The sequence below is a fragment of the Zerene cesonia genome, chromosome 2 (assembly GCF_012273895.1).
Source record: "Zerene cesonia ecotype Mississippi chromosome 2, Zerene_cesonia_1.1, whole genome shotgun sequence".
Taxonomy (NCBI): domain Eukaryota; kingdom Metazoa; phylum Arthropoda; class Insecta; order Lepidoptera; family Pieridae; genus Zerene; species Zerene cesonia.
In genome coordinates this window covers 4,042,701-4,062,785 of record NC_052103.1, presented here as the reverse complement: position 1 = coordinate 4,062,785, position 20,085 = coordinate 4,042,701, and the positions used below count along the sequence as shown (strand labels likewise).

Here is a 20,085-nt window from a genome sequence, read left to right as displayed (position 1 = left end):
TTATCTATGTTTTAACAATAAATGTACAACTTTAAAAAGATTTTCCTAAAAACTCTAAGATGGCTAATCATAAAAAAGTGTGCAAAAATGACGCTTCATTTCCCGCGCGTGCATTTGACGTATAGACGTTATCGTACGCGGCCGGACGGAATCCCTCGCCTGTCGATGGTACAGATTATAGTGGCCTTAGCGTGTGCAGACCAGAGAAAATTTAATACGACATCAAGTACACTCTTCACGTTTATTGAACATGATTAAGTTGCCTAGATGATTTGCGTTTCGTTTAGAAAAAATGCTGTAGGATTTAGACATATTGATTAAATATAAACAACCTGATATACAATTATAATTGTAAAATGTGTTGTTTATGGAACCGCTGGTTGACCACTGACCGCTGAGAAGTATAGGTATTACAACTCGCGTTTAGACAAGACAAAAACAATATACATATAAGAAGTAAAAGTATTCACGAACTAACACAAATGTCAACCGTAAAGTATAAAAAACGAAATACCGACGTAAACAAAACCATTCGACCGCAAAATTCGTGGTTGTCGTATTACGATTCTTAGTCCCTTGTGTTAAAATCTATGTACGTTTGTTGTATACTTGGTTATGTAGGATCACGTTGGGAGCGAACGGCGTGGAATGGAGGAATCCGATAGAATCCTATTTGGGATGTACCTCCATTGGAGGAGGGCTGGGGAGACGTACGCTGCACAGACTGATCGAGTTAATAAGACTGCGACTGTATTTTAGAGAATATGAGTAGGTTATTGGTTACTTTTACACGTTTTTTAAAACTGTATCCGTTGACGTTTAAAATTTTCCTTGAAGTGGTTAAAAATATGTAATATTGGTTATTTTACAAGTCCTGGGTCTCATAATGAACATTATTTAAAACGAGCATTTATAATAGAAGTTAGTTAAGGGCAATATTCTTGTATCAACATATTATTATTTATTGGAAATAAACTAACAACTTAGATCATCTATTACCACTAGAAATGAGTTGATACAATGCAGTTGCCGTGATGCATGATACGAGGCTTGTGTCAGTCACGTCAGACGATAATCATTGCCGAGATTTACGGAGCATAAAGGCAAGAATCACATTTTAAGATATATTTCAGGACCGAGTTCTCAGCGCGGTACGAGCGATCGCGCGCTATGTTCAACCATTAATTTTTATTTATCGACAAAACGATCGATAGGTAGCGTGCTCGTAAAATCGCCGCAGTAAACGTTTATGTTTGAAGTTTATGATGTTTTAATGTAGCGTTTTTGAAAGCTCGCTAGACCCAAGTTTCTATTTTATACGTACTCGTGGAATAGAATTATAGGTAGTAAAACGTGTGCCTCGATGCGCCGTAACGGTACTCCGGACTTATCCGCTTATACGATGTTCAGGCTTCGCAAAATTCTATATGACACAGAGTAATAAAACATTATTTTAAAATTTATGACGTTTTTAGGATATTACGAGAACAATAACTTCGGTTAATGGAATCGTGGGACTCGTGATGAGTGTGAAACCAATACCCATTACACGTTTATATGTTTGCAATTAGTTTTCGTGTTAAAGTAGAAACATGTAATTGTTAATTATACTTGTACATATATTTTTATTACTCAGTGTTTTATATTTATGCGAAAAACCTATATGCAATACAGCATTTAGAACCATAGCGTGAAAACATATTACACTTATTTTATCTATGATTGTCTTACAATCACTTTGATTCGCAATCAAATAGCGATAGCGGAGGTAATATTGACAGACTGTATTATGGAAAGCGTTAGTATGGATGCAAACAAAACATCAATAAAAAACTAATGGTTGGACAATTTACAGCGTCAGGAGCGTACCCTGAAGGTAAATTATCGATAATCGACCGACTAACCAAATAGCCGGTGTCGATACAAGTTATCGAAAATAATCGTTATAATCGCTAGTGCTGGCCGATTGTTACCGCTCGCCATTAGGAGACGTGCTCGGCGTATTAAATCACGACCACCGATTTTGACCCATTATCATCCTCTAAAGCTACTGCGCTCCGAACAATTTTATGACCGACCAGGACTCTATCTAAACTGGCGACGGTATGACTTTTTGGGCACGCTTATTATTAAAATTATTATTTATTAACTGTAATTGTCGGCGACGATTCGAGGGTTAACTCCAACGTTTAGCGTAATTTGCCCGATTTGAGCTTTTCAAGGGTTTATTAGTAATTATTAGTTGTCATACTCGGAGTCGAGTTTAGTTATCACTGCCATAAATGGATAATTTTGAATAAGCGTATTATTTTTTTCATACTATGCCTACATTCGGAATAAGTCATAATTTTTTATAATTTGAAATCTTATTTCTCTTTGGTGCTTGTTAAGTTTTCGAATGGCAACATTAAGTTATATCTCGCGCGTTCCTGGCAGTAAAGAATCGAGTTCACTTTTTAATTTTTTCGCATTATTTTTTCTTTTTTCCGAGCCAGTATTGTGCGCAGGTAAATGGCGTGAAATTGGCGGTCAGTGAGTATTTGTTGACTGTTTTTGATTCACATACCAGCTGTCAGTTACTGCTTAGGTTAAAATGTTTAAAAGTGATCTTAAATTTCAGTTATTAGGAACCTATTGTTGCATTTTTCGTTACAGATATAAATGTATTAATAACTCAATTAATTACCTAATCTGTCAGTTAAAAATCACATTTTGAAGATAGAAAATATAAGTAAAATAATTAACAGGGCAGGGCACAAAATATTTGCTAGAGCATTCTATGATAAGTGGTTGTGTACTGGTTTTTGTTTCAATTGCTGTCTTTGGTACTTTTACATCGCATTTATTAGTCGTATAGTATAATTACGAAGCAGTGTAAAAGTACCGACAGTAAGAATTGCTATAAATCGACTACGCAAAAATTAATTTCCGCTAAACCTGAAATCTAAGATCGAATCTACGGTCTGAATCAATCGTAAATGATATATGTATATAGATATGTTAGAGGGAAAAGAGGGAGTAAAGAAAGGAAATATTATTTCCTTATCTACCCCCGGCAAGTCCCCTACTGCAGTAGGGTTCAAGCTTCAGAGGTCGTTTCTGAACGATTGTAAGATGACAGTTTCATAAATGATTCGACTTCCAATAGACATTGAATTTATTTGGTTACGAGAGATGTAATATACTATTTAAACAATTTATTTAAATACAGTGAAATACACTGGGTGTGTGGTTACATATACTTGGAACTCCCCTGATAATTTAGAAAAACTATATTATTTACTTGATTGATTCTTTAGTAATTAATAAAGAATCTCTAATATAACGTACACGTAACTTAAAAAAATCTTTATTTATCTATAATATACTGTCGTCTAAGATACAGGCTCGGCCTAGTCAGACGACTAGTGTCGATAGTTTTTAAGTTCTTTCGTTCAAGAATTCAAGCCACATATGCAATGTCAATGTAAGGTATGGATAAATAAAGATTTTAATTATTATTAATATTACGTAACTTAAGACTAATTAATTACATATTATTTGGTATGAAGTAACAATATTTTAAGCTAATTACACCCTGAAACCAAGATTATGCACTGTTTGAACTACGTATTTCTATTAAATTTGCCGGTGGCTTTTCGCTTGTAGGTAAATATGAGTATAGTAAAATATTTTTTGTGACTTTATCGAATGTGGTCATTTAACTAATAAATTATCTAACAGTTCAACGACCCCACACATTCCGAGAATCGCATAATTCATACCAACATAAACATAATGACATCCGACACTCAATTCAACTGCTGTTCAGTCAAAATGGCCCATTCATACTCAAAACATATGCTAACAAACCGACCGTAGCATTATTCAAGCTAACCTTAACACTTTAATAGCCTGGATCGGGAATCGAACCCGCAACGCCTCATTTCAATTCACTTCCTCACTTAAACACAACCGAAAATAAACCCTAACTTAAGTATATTCGACTCATTGTGATTGAAAAGTTTTAAAAAGGATTAATTGGTTGCCTTAAGACGTAACATCATAAGTAATAGTACCAACAAGGTAAAACATACCCAATGAACATAGTGTAAGGTTTCTTTTTATTAGATTTGAACTGAAGAAAAGTTTATGAATTACAGAGCAATCTGTAATATTATTCAAGAGTGAAATGAAACACAATTCATTGCATTATAATCAGGTCACATTTTTTTTATTTGTTTTAAAGACAAAACAATGAAACTTACTTCGTATAGTTGAATTTAAGTTCTCACCTATGCTACAGCTATGATTTGAATTTCTGGAACAAAAATAAAAACTTTAGGAGAATAAGTATAACAAAATATTAACAATACATCTCAGAATCAGTAATACATATTATAACAAAACATTCATATGCTAGATGTTCTCAGGCTACCGATTCGGACCTCCACCACCATTTTATTGTTTTCAACATTTTATGACCAACTCTAAATCATAAATGTCTGCGAAAAGATGACAGTTATGTTTCAAACTTCTCTCTACCTTAGAAATCTTAATATTTTCTTTTTTATTTACAATAAGCATTTCACTTGAAATCCATTATATAAATAGCTATTAAAAAGCCGCGTTGATCAGTAATTCAAAAAAAGAATAACTCAAAAATCGAACGCTGCAGACAATACGAATCTATAGACAATAATGGAAGGAACAAAGAAGTAAAAAAGCGGGAAGAAACCTGTCGACGCCATGTTGTGTGGCACTCGGCCTTCACGCCTCGGCCGCCGAAGATTATCTTCGGCAAAAGAACTGAACAGGAGGCGCTGTAGCAGACAGCTTAGGACGTAACCGCGAGTTCTTTTCATGCATTTATTGCTTCTTTGTGCTACTGAATAAGGATGGTAATCGAATGCAGCCATGCGGAGTTACTACGTTCTGTTGAAAGGTCGTGAGTCAAAAGAAAGAGCCTAGTCACCGTGCGCCTGCGTTGATGACCTGTCAATTCCATCGCTGTTCGTCGGGTGGAAAAAAAGCGACATTAGACTTGACCGTCTATTATTTTGACTTTAAGTGGGGAGATGGAGTTGAGATTGATCGTGTTTGGCTCAGCCCTTTTAATTACATCGCATTCAGGTTTCGTGTATTGTGTTCTACTGTTTGGTAGACGTGCCTTCAACAAGGGTTGTATGAAGGAAGTAATAATTAATATTTCTTATTAGTCTTCTCCTGGCGCTTTGCGCAGTGTTGTCCACTTTTGAATTCCAAGGAAAGATTCAATTAAATTTTTCAATTTTTTCAATTTTGAATAAGATTCAATTATGAATTAGTACGTATTTACCTTCTGTGAGCAATAAATATCTAATTTATGAAACAATCACACAGAATTTCTGTTTTGTTCCAAGTTTGAGCACTTTACATTAAACCTTCACCCGAATAAACCGCTGCATATCTCGTTCAAATGCATTGAGGCTGTAAAAAGTTGGCTGTTAAGTGAAATTGGCATACAACTTTTATCCTTTGCCGATTCGTCACAGTGAGTTTCGCGCGTACGCTGCTCATTGAGCGATTTTGTATGCTCACCACCTTACCAGTCATTAGTGTCAAACATGCCATTACGTGACAACTTGTTCCCAGCTGTTTTATTTATTTTGCGATTATCCTCATTTGATGGGAACTTTTTGTATTCATTATCATTATTGTCTTATGACTAGGTTTGATGGATCAGTTTTTGCGCGCATACTTCGGAAATGTATTATGCGAATATTCGAGCATTTTGATATTTGCAGATTTTGTGGTACACATAATATAGATTAAATGTACCTGAATGATAAGATCGGTGGTCAAGGTGTTATAAAAGTAACGATATTTTCAGTTTAATGCGAATATTATAGACAAGCGAACTCTGAAGCGATTCAATTTCCTGTAGTTGTATGTTAAGCTTAGTGTTCCTTATTAACGTTTATAATTATTGTATACTCATTTCAGTCGACAATATATATCACGAAACTGTTGTACGAGTAAATCAAATAAAATAAAGCCACTGCACACGCACGTCGCAATCTCAGGAGATCACGATTTGTGGTCACGGCTCGCCCACTCTCATATCTCGCTATAAGCATTATAGTAATACAGTCGGGGATAATATCGTAGTGTAATTTTAGGTTACAATTGAAGTTGTAATTTTTAAAAATGACCAGTTGCTTGATTACTCGGTTAGGATTTCCAAGTGGTGAAGGAAAATGATCGAGAGATAAACGCTGGTTATTTCACCTAGCGTTACCGAAGCGATTTTTTGCAAACATGAATATATTTTAAGATATGCCTCTTTAGATAAAATAGTTGTAAATGTATCTAGTCATCTTAGGTCTCACTTGGTATAATAAAATATCAAGTAGGTAATTAGACTTGTTTAAAAATATGAATCACAATGTCTGGACCAGCTGCAATCTATATTTATTCGTGACTCCGTTATGCAATACTGTAATTTATTGTGCAGATGTAAAAACCTTTGGTTTATGATAGGTAATGAGTTGTGAAGTGTTCGTACAGTCTCAGTGATTGATAGATGAAGTGACATAAATTCTAGTTTTCATCACTAAATAATAACTTAGTGTGTACAACATGCAGTTTCAATATGCGAGCCATAGATAGGAAACCGTTAGGGCTGAAGTTTGTGTATATTCTTTCTGATTTATCATTGTGGTCTTTGCTGATAGGTAAAGGCTATCCATAAACAATATTATGCAACGAAACGGAGAATAAAATGCTTGTCAATAGGTACATAAAACGTCGTATACACAGTCATATTTTATATGAAGAAAATTAAAAATATCTTGGTTTATTATCATTATGTTTAGCTCCATCGAATAATGAACTAGAGAAATATTTATCTTAAGGTTGAAATTCATTTTAACTTTGTCTATAAATGATATTTCATAATTGCATCTAATGCTTATCAATTTTAACCAAATCTTCCACTTCAGTAAACCACTAACATTAATCTCAGCCCCTTGCAATAATAGAAACTTTTTGTAGCAATTTAAAACGTTAACCAAACAGATAGGTTCAAGCTCGTTACGAGGTCATAGAATTCGCTGCGGCGCATAAAAAAATAATTTAACACCAATTTTTCACAGCCATTTGATGAATTAGCTACCAATTTTTCTAACGCGTACGCAGCGTATTGTATAGTCTGTGGACGCTGACATATTGCTCTGGCTGCTCTACCGTTAGACTTTTTTTCTTTATTAAACCGACGAAGTTTTACGACACCCAGGTCGTGTGATGTGACCTTAGGTCGTATATCATTTTTTAAATTATTGAATTCTTTTTTTTTTCGTTCGTTGGACTTTTAATGAACATCGAGGATAGCTGAATTAAGCGTATTGTTGTTTTATGTTCGACGTGATTGTTGATTTATGTATTGATAATAATCAAGAGCTATATGTTCTTTGCTCTGTGCTCGTAAATGGATAATAATGTTGGCATCATACATTTTGATTTCATTCAAGTTTATCGTTATAAAAAAGTCCTATCTTTATAAAAGTGGCTTATTATTACACTACATTTGGTATTGTTTGGAATTATGTATCAATGTATATTTTCATGTAGTCAAATGTCGATAGGATGGGTTTGTTTTTACTGAGTTTTACAACATTTATCTTTCAACACCTACTTGAAATCTACAAAAAAAGTAAATCTCAAGGGGTATTTATGGCTTAACTGGTACACAATAATGACTGTTTATAACAACTCAAAGTTGTATAACAGAAAAAAATGCAACTCATCACAGCGGTGTAGGCGCCGCGAATCAAACGAGTGGAAAGAGTTTAGTCATTCTTCAACACAATTGTACTCCCTCCTGCTACCTGGGAAAGTCAGGGTCACGACTAGATTTGACTATTATTAACGTTAGGAGTTTGGCATCTCTATAATTAATGTGGAGTAGAGGCATGTAGAGAGACAGGATCATGTTAAATGCTAACTAAGTTATATTAAGTCAGAGTTAGAGAAAGAAGCACTAAAATTTTCATCATTATGATTTACTGTAAATTACATGTATGTAGGCAATATACGCTTTCGGAAAAAAATCACATACTTATTGATAACAGTCTTGTTGAATCAGATAATCATTGTTACTAAGAGGCATCACTAACAAAACCTTTGGTTGGTTCACCTTGTTATTCAAGAAAAATACTCCACAATTTTGATATACGTGAACCGAGCACAAATTGAAAAATTCGAAGCGGCGAAATTTGATTTCGACAATAAAAAGTACCATTGAAAAACAACAAAGAGCTTTCCCACAGACGTCGGATGGAAATGACATTTTAAAAACGGCCCTCGGCCTCAAAGCTGACTATAGACGATCTTACGTACATATAGCGGTGTTTCGCACGCACGCTTACGGCGCAACGTCGATAAAAGTGGGCGTGGCGTCGCTCCACCATTCACCAATCACACTTCACAGCTCCAAGTGTGTGTATAGGGCTCGCGTATGTGTGCCGGATCAGTGAACGAGTGTGCGTGAACCGCGTCCCGTATATGGGCGTCGTACATAAGTACATGCCGGCTACCGGCACCACAAAGAATTCCCATATCTTTTATATTCTTAGATTCTTATCGCGGTTTCTTATTTTACATTTAAGATGGTGGTCTCGAATTAACGGTCGGTCCCATAAACACGCTATAACAAACTTTAATATGCCTGTAATACGAAATAATCTGTGATTTTTATAGCTTTCGCTCCGCTAATAGGTTGTTATAGATTTCAAGATAGTGGTGATTATAATTTTTGGGGAAATTATTCATGAATGATGTTGATTGAATTTTTAATAGCTACTAATTGTTGAACGACTTAGATATGAAGGCGATAGAATTGTACCATTGTTGGCATATAATGCATTATGTTGTGTGACTTTGTATGCAATATCCCATAAATTAAAAAATTACGTTAAAGTTATCTCTGATTGCTTTTCGCCTATTTACTAATTATTTTTTAATATTTCTCTAAATAACATACTTATAGCAGTATATATACAGTTTGCATTCACGCACATGCGTCACTTAAGCAAAGTTTTCAGTTCTGTGAATATTTAACTTCCCAGCTCACAATTTATTCAAAATACGAGGAAATCTTACAAAATTATTGACAATAGCCAGCTGTATTCCCGCCAAAATTCGATTTGGAAATGAAGAGGGTCGTAGCACCATTTATTTGGGGAGAAATAAATTGTTTTCAGGATTGCCTTACCGCCCTTCTCTGTTCAATGTAGATGATGCACACACTGAACAAATATAATTTGTGTTATTAACAGAATTTTGAAGTATTGGTTATTTTACAAAAAACATATTTTAAACAGCTATACTTTTGAGTTATCTTAAGTGGTTAGAATGACGGAAAGCAAAGCAAATATTATGTTTTTCTAATTGTTTTTCAGCTTCTGAAATTCTTTCATTTACCTAAAATGCGATCTTAGCTCGCATCACTATGAGTTCCGTACCAATAAGCTGCCACAGCAATATGTAAAAAGATATATATAATAAAAAGATATATGCCTCGCAAAATTTCAACTGTATTGCTATGACGGTTCACGAGATACATGTCCGGTGACACACGGACAGACAGAAAGGCGGACAAGTTTTAATAAGCCTTTGACTAGAGAAATCTAAAAACAAAAACAAAGCTGGCACTACGATATATATAGGCCTACTATGATAGTAGGTGTAAGTATAACACACTCACAAACTAATTTACCACCAAAAACTTATAATAGAGGCAATGAGTTGGCTAAGGGACTTGACTTCTATTAATCTTGTAACTTTTTTCCTTGCCTGACTTGCGTTTCCTCAGAAAAAGGCAAGTCATTGTTAGGGAAACGAATTAACGGAACTTTCTTATGATATGTGGAGTCGTTCTTTCTTACAGCCGAAATAGTAAATTATCACATATCATCATCATTATCATCATCATCACCCCATATATGTTCCCACTGCTGGGACACAGGATACATATATATCACATATACCAGACAATCATTATTATGTCAATCTTCATCTACAACTTACACATAGATAGCATGTGGCAGCGGAACTCATGTACCTAATTGCAAAGGCGATAACTTTCCGGAAATTACATACAATAACCCAATTAAATTATGAAACAAATTTTCTGAAGAGATGTCCAATAAAAAATCTATGTATACTATAAACGAGTACCAAAATATATAGAAATATTGAACTTGATTATTATGTATTTATTATCTGTAAACAGAAGGCGCCATTACATAGCCATAATTTCAAAACATTATCCACTTTATAAAAGCTCTATGAAAAGCTTTTTGTTATTATAATAGACTACCTGTTGATAAGAATAGTTCTCCAATAAAAACTGAACGCTATTTTTAATACGAAAAGCATCAATCTAAATTTCAAACAAACAATCGTGTGAAGACCAGAGTAGATTATTTTCCAATTGTTCCCGGCTCAATTGCAAATACTTGAGCGCAAAACGTCCGGGCACTAAGAGTCCTTCGCTCCCTTGTTTTATACGTTCGGTAAACACTCAGCTGGTACAGGCGTAGAAGCGCTTTGAAGAGATAATGTTGGTAAACGCGTGCAAATATTTACCAAGTTTCATTTGAAGTTTTATGTAGACGCTTAAGTGCACTCTGGATTTAGTTTTATGTGGGAATACTAGATTACGTTTTACTAGATACTACGCGTTTTCCTATTTGCGAACCGTGTGTTTTACGTAAGTTTGAAATTTTTCATAGAGTTGTCTATGTTGTATGGAAAAAATTACCAAGTACTTTTTTATTAAATTTGGTCATAAAATATTACTAGCTGTTTATGTGTCTATGTTTGACGCGAGGATTTAGATTGTATTAAATTAGAAATGTTTAAACTTAGAAAAATGAGAGAATTTTCTATTTTATAAAATACGACTGATACGTACATTTTGGTATCAGAGAAAAATATTATAACTGTACTTCAGGTCGTTGGAAAATTAACCACTTTATGGTCTATTCCAAAGGGGTCATCTACAATTAGCTAGCTATAATAATATTTATAGAGGAGCTGTAAAAATGCGTATTTATATGGTTTATATTTATAGTTTTATAGTTAGCGATATTGTGTAGGTTCGCCAGATGTTCAAATATTTGCGGGCAAGACACATTCTTGCCTCGAGCGATCACTTATGATATTTGTTATTAAGCTAGTGAATATTTTGCAATTATAAGTATAATGAGATTGAGATAAACACACCTACACCAAGGAACCTGTTTGTGTTTCAGTTAACACAATAATTATTGTTTAATTACGGTGAGGTCTCATTTCGGATCTGTTCTGTGGCTATGTTTTAGCTGCAGGCATATAGTTTATGTCTATAATAGATTTTTTTATTACCATCGGGGATTAAACATAGAACTTCGGTTAGCTTTCATTATTTATATGTTATTTATTTATAATGTTTTATTGTACAAAAACAAAAACTAAACCTTTTACAAAATAATTACTCACTAATATTTCGTACAAAAGGCGGCCTTATTGCTGAACAGCAATATCTGCCAGGTAATCAACAAAAAGGTCATTTTATCCTTAAGGGATGAATATTAAAAACGATTTTATTAAAGGAAAACACTTATCTATATAAAAGGACTTCTATTGTCTCACTTATACTTTCAAAAATATATAATATCGATATATAAATCAAAATCGTCTGAATAATGAACTTGAATACAAAACAAATATCTCAATATAGTGCTCTGTTTTTGAGATGGCGAGACATTTCAAAATATTTCATAGAAGGGTCTCAGTAATTGTTTTTGTGGCTAATTCTCTTACCGCTTCTCTAGGGGAGTCGCTCTTCAAATTACATTTTTATAGAGTTAGAGGGTCGCACGATTGCTTTTTCATAAGTCAATTTTAACCATCATCGCTATAGGTGCATTTATATGTTAATGCTCATAAATTGTTAAATTATCGAATATGAAAATGTCTGATCGTAGGAGTGAAATAAAATTGTCTAATCTTAAGTAAAGAGCTTTAATTATTGTATCATTATACGGTGTTTATGTTTATTGTTAATTATAGAAACACGCATTTGATTATGTGTAATATGTAAACTCTACTAAGGAATAGTAATAGTATTTTCCATTTTTTTTTCTTTTATGTGAGAGTGAGTTTCGCTTTCGTTCAGAAACTATCTGATATTTTATATGATAATTTTATACCAAGTGATTTTTTTTTATTAAGCTTTCTATGAGAAATGATATTTTATATAAGTTTTTTATTCTTTCCAATATTAACCATTGCGCTCGTTACCAGCGGACTCGCTCCTTGGCTCGGGGTCTGATGAAGAAGAAGAGGAAGAGTCAAGAACAGCCAATAACTCAAGTAGTCCAGCGCATGCGACGCATCCAGCGTTACATTCTGACCTTTCGCACAATGGGGATACCAAACCTCATGAAGATTCGGAAGACCAGGTTGGTATCCATCGGTTGCATGATAAAGTAAGAGTTAGAGTTGTTGTTATAGTTGGAATGAGTTTGAAGTTAGGTGCAGTATTATGAGAGGAAATGATTTTCTTGAAAGGTTTATTAATTAACCCTTTTAAACAAATAAGTGCATATCGTAGACAATGTTTGGGTGACAGTAATTTAATAATAATTTTTTTTTCTTTATTCACTATTAAATTATAGGTAATTAATTAAGTATATATATGAAATAGAAACGTATGCATAATTTTTTATTGCATATTGTAGAGCTTACTCAAAATATTTATATCTGTTTTTGCTTAAAAAAATGTTTGTTCTAATTTAGCGTGATGTATTATTTTGTTATCCTTTGGATATAATAAAATATATAAAAAAGTATAAATTGAAACATTATTTCATTCTCAAAAGTCAATTATATCTAATATCTGTTAAAATAAAACTAACCAAAACATACTCCCAACAATGCAAACCAATAAAAGTCCAAACTTACATCGCGCCAAAACGTTACCCAATATAATGACAATCCCATATCACATGCATGGGAGCTGACCACATAGTCGCATTCAGTTGTTCCTCTTCCCTTCCCAGGGTTCCCTCGACGGCGACCCAGAGACGCGGGACTCGCAAGCTGAGAACAAATCACCAGACGACGGAAACGGCGGCTCCAAAAGACGGGGACCCCGCACCACGATAAAGGCGAAACAGTTGGAAATATTGAAATCAGCTTTCTCACAAACACCCAAACCCACGAGGCATATACGAGAGCAGCTGGCGAAGGAGACCGGATTGCCCATGAGGGTTATACAGGTAAGCGATGGCAAGCGATGGCGCTAAGATGCATTACATGTTTAGAATAACATTTATACATATAAATATGTAATAATGATGACTTTGCTATATAATTTACAAAGTACCATCTTAGAGTCATTATATTTGTAAGGATGAAATTTAAGAGAAATATAATATGTACCTACCTACCTAATTTTGCAAACATAGCTCTCGCTTTACACATTCGATAAATAAATTTCTTCCATGAGTGTAACAGATTTAAAATATATTTAAAATAGATTATATTTTAAGAATTACATAAGATGAATGGTGTTTGAATTGCAAAGTAAAGTAATATTTGACATAAATTGCATCATCACGTACTCACAAGATTTGATTTCAGTAATTAGTTCACTTTTGAGTCGTATATGTTATCACTTCCAATGAACTAATGATTTGAAAGTAAATTTTGATTTCAAATAAATAACCCACCAAACATGCTTTTTTAGTTTCTTGTATTCTAAGATCAATTGAGTATACAATAAATTTTCAACATTGTTCACATAAATAAGATCCACATATTATTTTCTCATTATCAGTACATTTATGAAATTGTGAATATAAAACGGACATTTTAAATCACTTTGTAAAAACTCGTTACGGATTGTAAGATTTGTTTATTCATGATAATATTGACCTAGAATCCTTGTTTTCTAAACTCAATGCTTAACCTTTTTATGATTTAATACACCTTCCATTATTACAAAGATCGCCTTAATAACGTTTCGTACACGCTGTTACACAATTTCGAAATTTTTCGTTACGTCGAAAAAAAACCTTCGCTCGTCGTGATCTATTATTCGTTATAATTGTATTTCCACGTCACAATAACGGCGTATAACGACAACGACAATAACGCCGTTGGCCAACATTTAACGAATTTCACTTTTACTCAGAATCGTTACCGTGTAATTTGACAATGACAAGTGACTGAAAGTTTTTTGTTAGCAACGTTGGAGTAGTGTTGAGAAAATATTGGAAGTTATTTAATATTATCATATAGCGTGGCTTGAAACATCAGTTTCGTCATTATTCATCAATTTATATTTCACTGCATACTTCTATAACTTAAGCCACGTTCGAACATTCAAATATAGCACAAGAATATATTCAGCTTGTATTGCACACCAGTACCTATAGACATAACATAACTCATTAATTTGAAATCCTACGTTCGGTATCCCATCACAAATGGCCGATACTCAATCATGACAGCAACGTTCCAATGTTCGTAAATTGAATTTCGCGCACATCCGTTCAGACACAGCTCTGACGTGACAAATATCCTTATTAACAAAGCACAGACTATAAAAAATGTTGCCATCAGCAATTTTTGGATTTATGTACGTATTCCACGGCTGCTTCAGCGATTATAACAGAAAATCGGCATCGTTTTAGTAATATGGACCGTTAAATTGTAACACGGTGACTGATCAGTTTCTGAAAAATTCTAATCCAATCTAACACATGGATCTGCGCAATTCTCCACACCGCCTCAACGACAGATGTCGGCTGGAGTCGTTCGTCTGTCCGTCACGCTTTTTGCACTGTTTCCTCTCTGTGGCTTTTTGTTGGGTGAAAAACTTCTTTAGCTACTGACTTTTATAAAATGAAGAAAAACATGTAAATATACAAAATAATTCGGATATTTTCCAAGAATTTCACTCCATACACCATGCTATATTTAATTATACATTTAAATAATCTACAATAATTATTTTGTATTTTCCTCAAAAAATCTAAATTTCGTATAAACGGTTAATACATAAAAGCGATGTATGTACTATAACTAAATTATATTATAGTCAATAGGTATAGACCAAGAGCAAAAATATTGATAATTATGTATTGTAGGCGGACCGAGTGCAAATATTTGTACAAGCAACTGTGATGTAACAATATTCGTTTAACAACAATGTCAAGTATGTTAAGTGGGTTCATAAACAAAAATTTTTTGTCGCCATCCGTCAAGAGGCAGATCGCGCGTGTCAAATGTTTGTACCACATGTGGCGTAGACATAACGGGATTGGGAGTTTTTGTTCAAATATTCCGGATTTAACTAGTTAACACCGGTCCGTGTGAACCGATAAACCTTTGAAGACGCCGATGATCACTTTGTAAGCTATACGACTGTTAATTTATATGCTAATACTAATTGGGAGACCTTTCGTTCGGTGTTCACTTGATTGCGCCGTTTATTAAGCTGTTACTTTTTGAAATAAAACCAATTCTAAGTAATAATGACTGCACTTTTACGATATTGGAAAAATAGTTAAATTTTCGAGAACTTATGCATTAATGAATCTAAATTTAGCAGATACATATCTAATATAGATAAATCGTTTTATTTGTAGAACACACCCTGAAGAATCTTCGAATATCTCTTAATAATATGTTCGGTACAAGACATGCATCAGAAAAAGTGACGGCAACCTAATGAAAAACTATAATTTGGGAGACTAAAAATAAACAAACAAGCGTGTTACCCATCGTCATTCCTCTTCAACATGATGTCACTCGACCGCAAAACGAGAAAAATAGACGTAGGATATTTTAATAAGTTCATACATCGTAATTTCTTCAGCGTGACGGGCCTGTCATCGTGTGTCGCGCTCTTATTGACTCATATTTTATTTTGACATATGATGCGCTTAGCATTATGGTATGGAAGGTTGATTTTGCGTTTTAATTTGCTTTAAATAAATTGGTAAATACGAGAGATATGTAAGTAAAGTTAATTTGCTATCTTCATAAGTGTTCTCAGTTTATTTTTCATTGGCAATATGAAAGTGACGATTTATTTACTTAATTTTTTATGCAAATAAAGTGTTTAATAACCAGTAAGTTTAAAAAGTACGAAACTTTTATGCTAGCGCCATTTAATTAGCATTTCACACGTCATGACAATGATTCATTTGTCATTTGTTTTGCGCCAAAATATTTAATCGACGACAGTTTAACATGATAATTACACGTTTATTACTTTTTGAATATGATTTCGCGATTTGTATGAACATTTTGCAAATAGTATTTAACAACGTTTTTTATGCCAAAATATCTCATTCGTGAATGAATAATAGTAAACGACTTGCTAATAATGATTAAATTAAAGGGTATAAAGATGATAGTGTACGTTAAATTTAATTCATAAATATTTATAACGGCGCCAGACTTTGTCATCGAAGTACAAATTACAAATTGCCTTATTACTCAAACAGTACACCGTCGGTCTAGTAATAGCATTCACAATTGAGAGTGTGATCATTAATCATTATTAATTAGTCGCTAAACAATATTCCGTCACGATTACTTGAACTCTAATGGTAGTTTTGAGTTGTAGTAATTATGTGTCATTTGCGGGTTTTGGGTAATTAATTTAATTTGGTGATTTTAATGTGCGTTTTTCGTTTTAATATGTGTATGAAGAGAAAGCTATTTCTCACACGGAAGCCAGTGTCGACGTTTGATTGATAGCAGTAGATAAAAACGTTTGTCGGTGTAGTAGCGAACATGTTATTATGTCACTGACATGACGCGGACTGATTAATGTCGTGTGTGGCTACCTTAATGTGTGCTCTTGTTTATGGGCCATGGCTATTAGTTGTCTGTGGTCAAGATGGAGGATTGGTTGGGGCTTATTTTACCGTTACAACATAAGGATACTTTTATGTTTAACGATATGAAACTTTTAGGTAGAAAAATATACTTATTATTAAGTGCTGAATTCGTATTAGAAAAGTCCTTGTGTGGTTTTATAAGTTTGCTCTATTGATGTTTAACGTCGTTCTAATATTGCATTTATATTGAAGATATGTTTTCACCTCTAACAAGAGCACCATTTTAATGTATTTTTCATTTTGATTTTTCACCGATTTACATACCTTTTATATTTCACTTTCCACGGAGGGTCAGTCAATCAAGGTTCGATGTAAGGAAACGTCAAGATCAACAATATTATTGAATGAGCTGAGCTCGGTCGCTCAACCATATCTCTTCTTTTAATGTCCGTCGGCGGCTTTGAGTTGGCCCGAATACTATAACTTTCACAAGTTACGAGATAAACCGGCAGAGCCTTTGACCATATACCTTACTGGTCAAAGTGTTCGATCGCTTAGCGTTTACGACAAATTGTTTCATCTTCTTGCTTTATTTTGTATGTTTTCTTTTGGGTTATTTTGTCGTTCGTAGGTTTCATTGCGGTAGAGCGTGTACTACATTTAAAGATTATGACGGCATCTTTTATATCGATTTGATAATAATTTGATTTGAAAATAAATCATGGAGAATTTTAATTTTTTAAGGTATTTCTCTTGTATAATACCAATATATGCATACATGTGATATGTTAGTTTATAATGCTAAAACATTATTAACTAATGAACTTCTAAATCTAAATCCCAACTAAGAATATAAATGTGAAAGTAACTTCATCTGTATATCTTCATGGCGTATTGTACGTAGACAATAAAACTTAGATAAAATATAACACTTATGTTGTGTAGGTACTACAATCTAGACTGGCAACTCACCCCGAAAAGCGTCATTTATTTCAACATAACGTCACATAAAAATCATAAGATATGTACACTTACAACCGAAAACATCGGAGCACCTTATAAAAACCGTTTAAGTGCGATTATTTTTTGATGGTCGTTACGAGGCGATGCGATGTCATCGTACGTGAAATGTTGTCGATAACGATTATCGGCCGCCGGACGGACGGTTACCGTCCCGTCGATACCACACTTTATCTAAAAGCGCCGTGTTATGATAATAAATTTGTAATTTTAATCGTTATTATTAAAACAACGGGATACGCGAATGAACAGTAAAATAGATGTTTTACAGCGGCCATATTGGCAGCTCTCGTAAAATCGTCCGACGTATTGTGAGTACCGGATTTGCATCAAAATGCGACGTTTATGCGAGTATTGTACGCAGGCCGTGTTTGACACTTGACACGAATTGAGCTTACAATTTCAGAGCGGTTCGTTTATGACGTAATAACTTAGTTATAATCAAAGGCTTTGGAAATGTTTAATTATACCTTAACTCTATAATTCATAGGTAAGCGTAAACTTAGTAATTTATGACAACCGTTATTTAAAAATAATTATGATAAATTGATAAATATTTATTGATGTTTGTAATAAGACTAAATTGAAATATTATGTTGAGTAATAATGGACACATTACAGATTTTCTATCAGATTCAGCGTCAAACTTGATGCAAAATGTACAACCACAGCAGAAGATGCAAAAATTTGTTATGATTTATGATGCACAAGACAGAAGCACCTTGCGTTGTCTGCGCAGGTGCGGTGCCACAAAGACTTGACGAAAGCAATAAATTATTAATTATGATGAAAAGCCGCGTCATACAAAACTCGTGTATTGCAAAAAATTCAAGTGCGGCGCCTAGCTTTTGTCTATCGGCGTCCCGTAGGTACAGCGGAGCGGACAAAGCTGGAACCGAAGCGGCGAACGGGACAAAAGGCTCCCCGCGTGGACACAAAAAAATGACATCATTTATTTTATTGCCCTGGGTGAAAATGTGCTACATTAATATTGTAAACCTTAATGTTCGATCGCCCTAGGCTCACCATTCGTCAGCGTCGTCGTTCCCTGTAAATTTCATCTGTCGTTCGAATTATGAAATTTATGATTTTGCGGACTGAAAATTGTTTATGGTTGTTGTTTTGTGGTATTGTATTGTTTATTCCCTTTATATATTGACGTTATGATAATTATAATTTTACATAAATTGGTTAACATATTGTGACTTATATGAGGTTTAATTAATTAAAATTTGAATTTAATTAATAAATAGTCTAATCTAGTCTGGGCACCAAAATTAACGAACGAGTTAAATAACCAAAGTGCAATGAATAAGAATTATATGATTTACCTACCTTGTCAATAGATATAAATGCTGCCACGGCTCATTCGTTAATCATAATAATTTGCATATTTCAAGATCTATGTATCAAGGAAGCGCATTACTAATATGACATGTCAGAGATGCATCAGTGATTACTGTGAGAATTATAATCACCTCTAAAATCCATAATGCTAACGTAAAACAAGAAGTCATTATCACAGTAGCTATATAAGTACGCAAACACGACGCGAGCTGGCATCCATCATGCCTGCCCACATCTTAGTACATTGATTTATTATGCCATCGATTACAGTGGCCCGCGTTATAGTAAATTAATTATCGGTATCTGTATAACTTATATAAGTGTCAATATAACATTGTAACCGGCAGCTAAATACTTGTTTGTAACTATTTTATATAGCACCAATAACTGCGACGCTACTTTGTTTTTGAAGTAAATGCAAACAACATTTTGTCACTGCCTCGGAAATTCTTTGCATTTTCACGGATCAGTCGCGGAACCGATTGTAAAGAGATTGATATGGAATTTATTAAAGTTGCTTGGCTCTGGTGTATTTTGGAGAAAGAAATACTTTACGGTTTACTGATATTGTTTAACACATTTTGTGTACGTTTTTGTACGTAATCTGGTTTTGTTTTTGTTTTTTTTTCGTAACGTAGAATACATCTTTCTAAATGATCAGGATCTATTGAGATACAACTGGTTTCTAGGACTTTATAAGCGGAGATGCTCTTCAGGTTAGTGGCATGCTATAAAACGCCTGCAATATTTGGTAGTTAGAATACGACTTAATTTTGCAATACCTAGTCTTGCCATAAATATTGTAATAAAGAAAAAAGAAAATTGTTAACTGCAAATAACATTTATTACTTTT

The 20,085-nt window shown here is 33.9% G+C and overlaps 1 protein-coding gene across 4 annotated transcripts in view; it reads left to right on the top strand.

Annotated features, from left to right (window-relative positions):
* The window catches only part of LOC119834277 (LIM/homeobox protein Lhx5), a 47,391-nt gene that overhangs the window by 16,658 nt on the left and 10,648 nt on the right, over positions 1 to 20,085 (top strand). For 3 of the 4 annotated variants that reach the window (XM_038358640.1, XM_038358624.1, XM_038358616.1), the window contains exons 4-5: positions 12,310 to 12,467; positions 13,047 to 13,286. In XM_038358640.1, coding sequence (XP_038214568.1) covers positions 12,310 to 12,467; positions 13,047 to 13,286 — 398 coding nt within the window. The remainder of the gene's footprint in view (positions 1 to 12,309; positions 12,468 to 13,046; positions 13,287 to 20,085) is intronic. The other variant, XM_038358632.1, reaches the window with a different exon arrangement.